The 13,014-nt window shown below is 47.1% G+C and overlaps 1 protein-coding gene across 1 annotated transcript in view; it reads left to right on the forward strand.

Moving 5' to 3' along the window:
* The window catches only part of LRRC38 (leucine rich repeat containing 38), an 82,456-nt gene extending 70,847 nt beyond the window's left edge, over positions 1–11,609 (forward strand). The window contains exon 3 of the mRNA XM_008585207.1: positions 10,439–11,609. Coding sequence (XP_008583429.1) covers positions 10,439–10,692 — 254 coding nt within the window. The 3' untranslated portion in view covers positions 10,693–11,609. The remainder of the gene's footprint in view (positions 1–10,438) is intronic.
* The last annotated feature ends 1,405 nt before the right edge of the window (positions 11,610–13,014 follow it).

Raw genomic sequence — 13,014 nt, forward strand, 5'->3', positions numbered from 1 at the left:
TAGCATTAGGTTGTTTATTTGGAATCTTTCTCTTTTGATGTAAGTGGTTATTGCAATAAACTTCCCTCTTAGTACTGCTTTTACAGTATCCCACAGATTTTTGTATGCCTTTTTTTCATTAGTTTCAAGAAGTTTTTTGATTTCTTGTTTAATTTCTTCTTGGACCCATAGGTTGTTCAGGACCATGTTGCTTAATTTCTGTGTATTTGTATAGTTTCCAGAATTTCACTTATCGATTTCTAGTTTTAATCTGTTGTGGTTTGAAAAAATATTAGAAATGATTTTGATTTTTTAAAATTTGCTGAGACTTGATTTGTGACCTAACATGTGGTCTATCCTGGAGAATGTTCTGTGTGCCAATGAGAAAAATGTATATTCTGTAGTTGTTGGATGAAATGTTCTGTAGATGTCTGCCAAGTCCAGTTGGCCTAAAGTGCAGTTCATATTGAGTCATCTGATGAATTTTGGGGGAATGTGTCTGTCCTGCCAGGCAGGCACCTGTGCTTGTCTGGCACCACTGGCCACTGGGGGATCAGTCTGTCTGTTGTGGCCACACATCTAAACTCCTTTTTGTGATCCTGTCTTTATTCAGACATTCATTCACAAGTAGTGTTTGCAAGTTCTAGATACTGGGATCAAAACAAAATCCCTGACCTCACAGAGCTGGCATTTGAGTGAAAAGGAGCAGAGAAGCAGAAAACAAGGAAATAAATATGTGCATAGCATGTCAGAGTTGCTGAGGGCTATGGAGAAAAATAAAGCCAGGTGGGGGTGGACAGTGACGGTGGAGGAGGGGAGAGCTGCTTTCGATGGGGATCAGGAGGCCTCTCTGAGAAGGTGACATCTGAGCAGAGAGACCTAAGGAAAGTGAAGGAGTGAGCCCGGCAGAAGGATGGAACAGGTGCCAAGGCCCTGTGAGTGGCCTATGCTGGGTGTGCAAAAAACAGCAAGCAAGGTAGAGTACAGGGGTTTGTGGGGCAGTGGTGAGGACTGTGGATTTCATTTTGAGAGAGTGGGGAAGCCACTCAATATGGGGGGGTTGAGCAGAGAAATGATGGGATGTACTTATGTACTTATAATCTCTCTCTCTCTCTCTCTTTCTCTCTCTCTCCACACACACAAATGCACTCACACATATTCTGTAGCTTCGTTTTCTCTGAAGAACCTTGACTAACACAGGCACCCTCCTCAGGTATCTGGAATCAGGTGTGGGCACAATCTGACACCTTGAAAATCTGAGTAATACTAACTGCAGATTTTCCGAGCACGCTCAGTGGCCAAGCACCATGGCTTTTCAGATATTCCCTCATTTCAGTTCACAGCACCATCACACGGTGGTGCTCAGGGCGGCTGGGCCTGGCCAGAGTCACAGGGACATCAGGTGGTGGAGCAGCCCCAACAATCTCTGCTCTGACACCCGCAACCACGTCTCCTCATGTGTACATTTCAGAGCATCCTTTTCCTGACAAGGATTTCAGAGACTGTGCTGGCAACTTGACCTTCTCAGTCTGCCCAGCTTAGGGCCTGGGGTCCAAGGCGTCATTGGAGGTACTAGGACACGTCCTTATAAGACTCTGCCTGGAGGGGGCTTGTTCTGAGGCCCTGGGCTGGGCTGGCATAGCTCTGGGTCTTGCTGCTGGGAGGGGCAGTGGTGGGGTTGGTGGTCACCTCAGCAGTCAACCTGGCTGGGTTAAGTCCAGCTCTGGTGCTTCCTTGCTGCATGGCCTTGGGCAAGTCACCTGCCCTCTCTGTGCCCTGTTTGGCCATCTGTAAAATAGGGTGTTATAGTAGCCTCCTGATCTGGTTGGTATGAGGATTCAATGGGCTAAAACTTGTGAACCCCTAAGAGCAGTGTCCAGCACACATGAAGTCCCAGGTAAGTATTGGCTTTCCCTCATTACTCTTTTTAAAAAATTTTTTGAGGTGTCTTTTATTTTTTAAATGAATTTATTTTTTATATTGACAAATAATGATTGTGTAGGAGGTTACTTCAAAAAGTGGGAAAATGGAATTAAAAGATAATATTAATCTTTCCATGAACATTTTGAAGATCCCTCTTATATTTATGGGGTACTGTTATTGAACTAAAAGGAATATGCCCGCCTGTGGGCAGCCCAGCTAATAAATCTGCACACCAAAGTTTGCAACAGGAAAGATTAGCATTTATTGGAGGGCACCATCCAAAGAGAACAGGCCAGCTAATGCTGCAGAGACCTGAACTCCCCAAAAGCTTAGAATCATAAGCCTTTGTAGGGTAAATTTTGAGGGTAGGATTCTCAGGATCATGCAGGATTTTGATGAGCTCACAGTAGCATTGGCATAGCTGTTCCTGACACCTGGATTAATGTCTTCCTTCGCTTCTTGGGGTCTGGACAGTAGCAAGGCCACAGCTGTAAGCAGTCTGGAAAACAGCTCAACATATATATAAATAATTGTTATCCTGCCCCATAACCAAGAGTCAAAATATCAAATAACCATGAGAAAAGAGGGACCTCAGAGAAGTGCATGCCCTGCTAGCTTCATGCATATCTACCTTCTGTGAGGCAAGTGTACTCCTGTGTCTGGGAATTCAGCCAGCAAGTCTGCCTGGCATACTTCCCCTAAGGCTGAGGTCTGCTCCAGCCCCAGGAGAAAAAGAATTGAATATGGGGGTCCTGCTGTTTCAGTACAGTGTGGTATTTTGATCTTTATTCACCTAGATGGCTGAAGAGATGGGTCAGGGAGAGAGGGGAAAACATTCCAAAGTCAAGTAGGGATGTGTGTGGGGGGGACTCCCCTCCCCACCTCCATGTACCCTGTGCTGGCCTGTCCATCCCTTGCCCTTGGATCCTCCCCCAAAGCCTCCCAGTCTCTCCTCTTAAATCCTCTGTGGGCTTTCCCTAGACCTCTATTATGACTTTCCACTTTCTATCCAGAAGCATCATTACCGTGAATGTGTCCTGATGCCTCTCCCGTTAGACCTGAGCTCCTTGAGGCCAGGCCTGCATCTCCTTCTGTCTGTTTTTCCTTCCTTCTTCCCTTTCCTTTCATATCCTTCATGACGACTAGCAAAAGCCATCCTTGATTTGTTAAATGCACAATTAAAGGAAGACATTTGATAACTAAATGACTCCTTAGTAACTAAGAGTACACTTGTTTTAGGAGGTTACTGTCTTACTCTGCTCAGGCTCCGTAATAAAATGCCATAGACTCTGTGGCTTAAACAACAGACATTTATTTTTTCACAGTTCTAGGGACTGGAAGTCTGAGATCAGGTTGCAAGAATGGTTAGGTTCTGGTGAGGCCCCCTTCCTGGTTAAAATGCCATAGACTCTGTGGCTTAAACAACAGACATTTATTTTTTCACAGTTCTAGGAACTGGAAGTCTGAGATCAGGTTGCAAGAATGGTTAGGTTCTGGTGAGGCCCCCTTCCTGGTTTGCAGATGGCCGTTTTCTTGCTGTGTCCACACATAGCAGAGACAGAGACAGAGACACAAAAAAAGACAGAGAAGGGGAAGACTCTCTGGTATATCTTCTTATACGGGCACTAATCCCAACTGGAGGGCCCCACCCTCATGACCTCATCTAACTCTAATTACTTCCCAAAGGTCCCATCTCCAGGAGACTCTCTGGTATATCTTCTTATACGGGCACTAATCCCAACCGGAGGGCCCCACCCTCATGACCTCATCTAACTCTAATTACTTCCCAAAGGTCCCATCTCCAGATACCCTCACATTGGGGATTAGCAGCTACCTGGTTAGCAGAGCATTTCAGTCTCTAGTTAGCAAAGCATTTCAGTCTAAAGCAGTGGTTCTCACCGGAGGGACTTTGTCCTCCTCAACCCAGGGGACAGGTGACATTTTTGATTGTCATGCTGGGTGAAGGGCACTACTGGCATCTCATGGGTAGAGGGCAGGGATGCACATAAACATCCTACAGTGCACAGGACAGTGCCCACAACAGAGAGTTATCTGCCTCAGATGTCAGTAGTGACAAGGTTGATACACCCTGGTCTAAAGTAAGATCCTGCAGGAGAGAAGAGGGACCCCACAGTCAGACTACCCCAGGCCCAGAGTCCTGCAGTCGGCCTCACGGGCCTTTTTGGATTGCATGAGCTGCAACACCCTCCCCCATTCTGCTGGGCCATGTCTGCCTGGCTGACTCTCTCTGTCCAGCTCCTCTCAGTTTTCTGTGCTTTGTGAGCTACGAGAACCCATCAAGTGAGTGTATCTTATCATGATGGCTCTACCGAGAGGTGCTGCTGCTTATTTAAAGCAGATAAATCCCCCAGTGTTCCTGGGTCCATTGTCCCTTCGTCAAATGCAGGTGATAGCATCTGCCCTTTGACCTCATGCAATGTCACATGAAGAAGCTCAAAGTGCAGTTTCCTCCACTACCACACACAGGAGCTATTTTTATTTGTTTCCTTGTCCAAATCCTGGAAATGCAGACACACAGATCAGGTGTGCACCAGGCTTACAAATCCCACGAACTGATGAATTGCCTGTTTAACCCACGTGTCTGACAGCCACCTAGACTGGCACTGTTGGTGTTTTAACTGAGCAGTGACTCCCAGCAGCTCTCAGTGGCTCCTCCACCTCAGAGGCTCCAGCCAAGGAGTCTCCTGCTGTCCCATCTTCCCCGTCCTCCAAGCTCGTTTTGTGATAAATGTCAAGGGCAGGGAGTAAGGACCTCCAGGAGCTAGGGGCCACTCAGGATTAAGGGGCAGCCTCTCAGAGGCCAGCCCAAACCACAGAGCCAAGAATCGTGATCCCAATCCCTGCTCTCTTGTTCATTGCCAGTGAGACCTGAGAGCCCTGACCCTCTCTCAGCCTCAGTCTTCTTGTCTCTGAGAGTGGGTAGCCCCAGATCAAGAATGAAGATCCCCAAATGCCCTCGGGCTACAAAACCCATTAGATCAGTGCATCTTGTCATGATGCCTCCACCAAGCATCATCCTTTCAAAGTCCCCACCTCTGCTGGGCTTGTGTGGGGCATGTTTCACTCAAGCCCATTTCTTCTCTCCACAGAGAACTGTGAGGTGACATTTTTCTAAAATCAAGACTTTGTAAAAATGTCGAGACTAATCTTGAGGCACAAAGAACATTGTGGAAATCAGAATTGACTGGTGGAGTTGTAACCAGCAAAGATTGGATTTAGACACAGGCGCCTTGGGCTTGGGTTGTTTTGTTTGTTTGTTCCAGTTAACACAGCTCGCTGAAGACATGGATTTCCAGGAAGTTTCTCTAGCTAAATAGTGACCTTTTAAGAGTTTAAAGGCTGTTAATAATCTTCTGTCTTTAGAAACTGCTTGTGCTTCCTGCAGTTGATTGAGGTTCATCTTCTTTATTGCCATAACATCTTTGGCCAGGATGGGCTAAAAGGAGGCAGGTCATTTGATTTTTTTTTTTTTTCATTTTTCCATTGAAGAAATCAGTGTCAGCAAGGGATCCCCAATAAAACTGTGTCTTAAAGCTCTCCTGTTTTATTCAAATGCATATAAAATGCTTAGAAGAAGTAGACAGAAGTTTGCCTTCCTTAAGGAAAGGAAACAGTAAAACTGTAGTCAAGTGTGAACTGGGGCAGCCTGCAGAGCCTGGTCCAGCTACTTCCTTGGGTCGATAAAGCAGGCACTGATTCAGGGAAAGGAGGGAATGTGGAGTCTGGTTGCAGGATTGCTGTGCAATTAGCAGGGCTGCTCTTTGTAGGACAGAAGCCAGCTAATTAGTGAGGTGTGAAGGAATCATCCCTACTTTTGTTACTGGAAGAGAGGGTCTGGGGAGGTCGAATAGCCAACCTCAGTCCACCCCGTCCTCTACCAGGTTCTTGACTCCACAGAAAAGAATTCAAGAGCAGAGTCAGAGTAGAAAGCAGAACCAGGTTTAACACAGGGAAAGAAATATACACTTCACAGACAATGTGAGGGATGGCGAGAGAGAGAGAGTGAGCAGCAGCCCTGCCTTCTTCCTGGATTCCACCTTTATAGTTTGGCTATCTATACATATTCATGTTATCTAATGAATATTTGATTAAGGGGTGGGTCCCAAATGTAACATAGCCTTGCACATGCCCAGTTGGTCTCTTTGGAGCATGCTCCTTGGTCAAATTCCAGCATAAACACTTAAAATATGCTAGGTGCTCTCTAGCACCTTCGGTGGAAGGTCATTCATAGGGTAAACTTCCTACTGAGCATGCTCAGCCACTGGAATTACATAAATCTGCCTCCTGCTGTCTCAATCTCCACATGTCTGTTCCAAAAATAGGTGCAACAAGCAACAGTAACTCAGGACTGAGGAGGGGCCTGAGTCCTAGTGGAGTGGTTTGAGACCCAGGGGAGTGTCCTGAAACCTGAACCCAGGGAAACCAAGCACCTCCTATTTCACTGCCAGGTAATGATGGAAATCGGTTGAAGGGCAGCTCTTTGAAACCCGAAAGCACTGAAAAAAGAGAGCAAGTGAAGGTTTTTCTGAGAGTTGAAAGGAAGCCAAAGGTAAGCAGAGATTGAAGGCAATTGGGCTTAATGTCAGAATGGTGTCCGCACATCTCTCTGGTTCCTCCCATTGGAAAAAGTGCACCTTATTAGTCAAAGGGTAAGAGTAAGCCTCCAGAGCCTAATGCCTGGGTTCAGATTTTAGCTTCACCACTGTGAAGCTGTGCTGCAGAAAGCAAGCTATGTAAATTCTCTGTGCTTCTTATCCATAAAATGGACATGGTAATAGTACCTACCTCATAAGGTGGTTGTGAAAATCAAGAGTTAATACATATGTAGCACTTAGAAAAGCATCTGCCCCATAGTACCTGTAAGTGCAATGCAATTCCTAGTTACTACTATAGTATGTTGTTTTTCTCTCCTCTTCCATATAAGAAACAAGATCTGAGGTCTACTTGGACTCTAATATTATGCATTCTCTTATATCTCCTACATACATGAGTTTGTAAAATCACTGCAGTCATTTGAGTTTCTTTATAGTTCATATTGTGTCAGTCAGGGAGGGTAGATTATGCTTGGTGACAGTCCTTAGAGGCTTAACATGACACAAGTCTGCATCTTTGGTTCATGTCCAATGAGGGTTGATAGTGGGGATGGGGGGCTTTGTTCATGATACTCGGTCAGAGGCCTTGGTTCTCAGGGGCTTCATCTCAACCCATGCCCACGGTCCCACGGTCCCCACTTCAACTTATACTCAGCTCTGCTTTGCTCACTCTCCTGCTCCTGGCTGCACCGGGTTCCCCAAACGTGGAGCCTTCCCTAACTTCTTATTTTCTCCGCCTGGAATGGTCTTTCCATGGCTGGTTCCATCACATCCTTTAGAACTGAGCTAAAATACCACCTCCTGGCCAACTCATCTAAAGACAGTTCTTTTCTCCTTTTTTATTGTGGTAAAACATATATAACATAATAATTTCCACTTCATGCAATTTTAAATATATGGTTGTGTGGAATTAATTACACCCACAATGCTGTGTAACCACCACCTCCACCTATTTCCAAAACTTTTTGACATCCTAAACATAAACTCTGTACCCATTAAGCAAAAACTTATTATTCCTTTCCTGCTGTTTCTTGTAACCTCTGGTATACTTCTATCTCCAAAATTTTTTTCTCTTTATTTTTTTTTAATTGAGTCAGGATAATTGTGTATATTCATGCAGTACAATATGAGGTTTGGGTGCGTTTATACTGAGCGCAGGGTGTTTAACATATCCATCACCTCAGATGTTTGTCACCTTAAAGTCGGTCCTTTGTTCCAGTCGTTCCGCACCGTCTCACCCTGATTTTTCATCCTAAACATTTCGTGCATCTCTTGATCTAATCACTTATTGTCTAAAATGTGAACTGTGGAAGGGCAGGGCTTTGTGTTGCTCACTGCCGTGTCCCCAGGGCCTAGCACATGGTAAGTACTCAGAAGATGGTTGTGAAATCAGTGAATGCTTGTCTATCTTCTCCCACTGGAATTTCCACTCTCTGAGGCTGGGGGCCTCATTCACCTTGTTTATCACCAATCCCCAGGCACGGATGAAGTACTCGAGACCTAGTTGTTGAGCGTTGCTCACTGCCGTGTCCCCAGGGCCTAGCACGTGGTAAGTACTCAGAAGATGGTTGTGAAATCAGTGAATGCTTGTCTATCTTCTCCCACTGGAATTTCCACTCTCTGAGGCTGGGGGCCTAATTCACCTTGTTTATCACCAATCCCCAGGCACGGATGAAGTACTCGAGACCTAGTTGTTGAGTGAATACACGAGCATCTGGAGAGCCACCTGCGTGGGGCTCAGTGTCTCACGCCTCAGGCCGGTCTCCCTTAGGCTCATGTGAGTAGATGGAGGGTGTAGAATTCACCCACCTGTGATTCTCATAGCTGCCTCTACTTCACCTGATGGAGATAGGGTTCCCCAAGAGAAACAGCTTTGTGATAAGGGGCAGTCATTGGGAGGTATCTCTAAAATGTTATAAGGCCTTTGCACTAGGAACCACGTCTCTCACCACCAGCAACCATCAACTTCTGTGGGTACTGCCTGAGGGCAGCCATAGGAAGAAGGCAAAAGCTTCCCGTGTTTCCATCTCCTGCACCTTGGGCCCCCTTCTTCTTGGCCTTCCTCTCCTTTCTCTTCCTTTTGAAGGCATGGTGGCTACAAGCCAGATCTATGGAGCCAGACTGCTTGAATTGGAATCCAGGCTGGGCCACTTACTAGCTGTGCAGCTTTGGGCAAGTTGCTTTACCTCTCTGAGCCTATTTCCCCATCTGAAAAATGAGGATGATATTGGGACCTACCTGTGGAGTTGTAAGGATTAAATAAATTAGTATGTGCCCAGTGCTTAGTACAGTGCCTGGCTCACGGTCAGAGTAGTGGATTGGATTATGTCCCCCAAAACTCCCTGAAGCTTGAATTGTGTCCCCCAAGTTTTATATATTAGAAACTTAGCCCCCACTGTGACTTAAGAGGGTGGGAAATCCTATTATGGTCATTGAAAGGTGGAGCCTTAAAGAGGTGATTGGATTGTAGGACATTGCAGTAGTGAATGGATTAAAAATGATGGACAGGGGTGTGCTTCTGAAGGATTTAAAAGAGAGGAGAGTCTGTCTGTCTCTCTCTCTGCTCTCTCTGCTTCCACCGTCTTGCAATGTGAGACCCCTGTGTCACTGTCACCACGTGTGATTTAAGAGGGTGGGAAATCCTATTATGGTCATTGAAAGGTGGAGCCTTGAAGAGGTGATTGGATTGTAGGACGTTGCAGTAGTGAATGGATTAAAAATGGTGGACAGGGGTGTGCTTCTGAAGGATTTAAAAGAGGACGAGAGTCTGTCTCTTTCTCTCTGCTCTCTCTGCTTCCACCGTCTTGCAATGTGAGACCCCTGTGTCACTGTCACCACCACCAGATGGACTTTCAACTTCCCAGCCTTAGAAACTGTAAGCGATAAATTTCATTTTCTTTATAAATCACGCAGTTTCAACTATTTTGTTATAAGCAACAGAAACAGACTAATACAATCAGTCCTATGTGTCATTTGTTGTTGTTGTTGTTGTCATTATAGAACACTTAGCACACAGATGTGACGTTTTTCTAGACTAGAGTGTTTGAAACTTTTTAAATTCATCACACTCTCTTCAAGTGAAATCTTAAATTCAACCCCAATATATAAGACAGAGTTTGAAAGGGCTCCTCTGATCATATTAGGGTGAGTATCCCAGAGGTTCTCAAACCCTTCACACGCCTCTTCAGACAACTAGAAAACAATGCTTCTCAAAGTGTGCCCCAGACCAACAGCATAAGAGTCACATGGTTATTAAAAATTCAGATTGGGGGGGAGGGCCCACCCCAGACCTGCACAAGCAGATTCTCCAGCATTGCAGCACAATCTTAAGGGGATTCTTAAGCACATGGAAACTTCACCCAAGCTTCCAAGCACCAACTACTGTTTGGAGACCACCTTCAGATATGTCCTTATTTTCTCTTTTGCTGTCAAGGGAGACCCTTTTAGGGTAGTGGGGCTTCTGCAAGTCTGTGCTAATCCTCTGTTCACTGCCCCAAGGACAGTGCAGAGGAGGACGGCATCCAACATGGGAAATGGCCCCACACCCTGAGGGTCGTCCACTGGTGGCACCGCCCCATCCCACAGCATCAGCTGTCCCTCGTCCCCCGCTCCCGTGGCTGTCTATTACCCAGGTAGGAGTAAGTGTACAGACATATGAACCCTTAACAGATGAGGGTGCCCTTCCATCCCACCCTGAGTAATTCACAATCAAATGAGACGAAACCTTAAAATAGGTCAAGGAGGACCAGTGCATTCTGATTTTTTTTTTATGGTGATTACTGAGTCTTTTTTTTTTTAAGTCTAAATTTTATCTGGCTATTTTCCCCATTTACATTTGGGGGGACGCTCCCGCCTTGCTGGCTTTCTACGCGCTGTCTTGCCTGCAGCCTAACCTGCCCTCTCCTTCTGCCTCCTTTACCCAGGCCTGGACGAGATCCAGTGCTCCCTGCCGATGGGGAACAGGAGGATCTCCCTGGGCGAGCTGTCGGAGGCCAGCTTCAGCGAGTGCAAGTTCAGCCTGTCGCTCACAGACCTATTCATCATCATCTTCTCAGGCGTGGCTGTCTCCATCGCCGCCATCGTCTCCAGCTTCTTCCTGGCCACCGTGGTGCAGTGTTTCCAGAGGTGCACCCCCAACAAGGACACGGAGGACGAGGACGAGGATGAGGATGACTGAGCCACCTCCTCCTGTTCCTCACTGTCCAGCACTGAGCCAGGGGCTCCTCTCCAAGAAGAGAGAGAGAGATGTCAAAAACAGGAAAGCAATGGCCACCATCAGGGACCAGAGCAGAGCCTGATCCGTGTCCTGGACTCTGGGCGTGCCCGATGGGACCGCCAAGCTCAGAATGTGGGATCAGCAGAGCAGAGCAGCCCAGGAAGGTTGGAGGGAACCATTCCTGGAGCAGAAGCTGCCTCCCAGGCTGTGGTGTGGCGGGGGAGGATGAGCGAGGCAGATTTCCCGGCTGATGGTTACAGCTTCACAAGGAGATGCGAAGACTTGCAGCTTTTGACAGCGAAGATGGGTTTGTGCCATTCTCTCTCTGACCCGGACTGAGCGACCATGAAGCATCACCTTCCTCCCAAGAGACAGCAGCTGAAACAGAGGAGACTCACGTTCAGATCACTCTTTGCAGGACCAGGAGTTCCACTCTTCATATCGTAGACCTCAGCAACCTTGGGATGTTACACAGACAATGAATAAACCCATGAACAAGAGACTAAATGTTTGTGTCCCCCCAAAATTCATATGTTGAAACCTAATCCCCAATGTGATCGTATTTGGAGGTGGGGTCTTGGGAGGTAATCAGGTTTGGATGAGGTCATGAGGGTGGGGCCTGCATAAGTGAGATCAGTGCCCTCATAAGGGAGTTAGTCCCCAGACAGCTCCTGTGTCTCTTGCACTAGGTAAGAACGCCACGAACAGTCAGCCGTTCATGAACCAGAGCGTGGGCCCTCAGCAGAACCCAGTGCTGGCATCCCAATCTCAGACTTCCGGTCTGCTAAACTGTGAGAAATAAATGTCTGCTGTTTATAAGCCACTCAGTCGATGATACTCTGTTATATCAGCCGGAACGCACCACACACTAAGACACCACGTTTAGCTAAAATGGCACCAAAAAAAAAAAAGGCTAAGAGGTGGCCAAAGGGTGTTTGTGGTTATGTTTCAGTGGGTGGGCGGGGAAACTTCTGTGGACATAAGTAAGTGAAGACCTGATTCTTGTCCTGAGAGGTGGTAGCATGCAGAGGGAGGACAGTCGCTGCGTCCCATTGTGATGGTCTATTTGCTCAGAGTCGTTCTTCCCTCTGAAGTGCAGTCAGGTTGTTTCCCTTCCCCCACCCCCTCCTGAGTCCCTCCTCAGCCAAATGATGCTGAGATGACTCTCCTCTGCTGGTGCAGTTTTGGGCTCTTCATCTCCAGAACTTTCTATAAACTTTCCTGGGCCAGGATTCCAGCTAGCAGGTTGCATTGAACCATCAATATGTTAAAACAAACCAAAAAAATACCCACTGGGACTTCACCTCTGAAAAAAGTCTCCTCGGTGGTCATAGGGTGTGGGTGACATTTCTTTGAAGAACAGGCTGTGACAGGCAGTGTTTTCCAGGAAGTGGAATGGGACACTGTGGTTCAGAGACAACATGAAACAAGCAAGTCACACGCCCCAGCGGTTTGAAGCAAGATGTCTGTGTGAGTCGCACCGGACGGAGCAGGGGGCTGAGACCTGGACGAGAGCTCACAAGAAGCTCCTGGGATGTTTTGGAGAAAATCACTTCTGCATTGATTCTCGTGATGTGTTCCTTATGTTTCCTTCCTCCGCTGCTCCTTCCATCTCTGCTTCCATGAGTGAGTACTGAGTCTTGCTAAGTGCCATGTGCCGGCCCAGGCACGGTGGACACGCACTGATGACAAAGACAGGGTCCTGATCTACTGGGCCTTGCATTGTTATGGGTAGAAAATAAAATCAACAGGGAAACAATGTGCCACTGGTGGGAGTGGAGAGGGGTGGATGGGTGAGTGGGTGCATAGAGGGATGGATGGATGGATGGGTGGGTGGGAGTGTAGAAGGACAGATGGACGGGTGGGTGGTTGGGTGAGAGTGTAGAGGGATGAATGGGTGCGTGGGTGGATGAGAGTGTAGAGGGATGGATGGATAGGTGGGTGGGTAGGTGGTTGTGTAGAGGGATGGATGGATGGGTGGTTGGGTCGGTGGGTGTGTAAAGGATGGATGGATGGGTGGGTGAGTGGGTAGGTGGACAGGTAGGGGGGTATATGGATGGTTGGTAAATTTCCTACCCTCTACAAGAATTTGTAAGGCACACATACTATGTGAAGAACATGCTAGAGGGTGGACTCACAAGACTCATTGAGACACTAAAGAAAAAATCCCTCTTTGCCTTCCAGAGGACACAGTTCTGTGGCCAGGGCTACAGCCAAGTTAGGAACCATTGGTGATGTTTCCTTCCTCAGCAGTCGGCTGCCTCTGTCACAGCTCAGCCTGCC

The sequence above is a fragment of the Galeopterus variegatus genome, unplaced genomic scaffold (assembly GCF_000696425.1).
Source record: "Galeopterus variegatus unplaced genomic scaffold, G_variegatus-3.0.2 Scaffold3493, whole genome shotgun sequence".
Classification (NCBI taxonomy): Eukaryota; Metazoa; Chordata; class Mammalia; order Dermoptera; family Cynocephalidae; genus Galeopterus; species Galeopterus variegatus.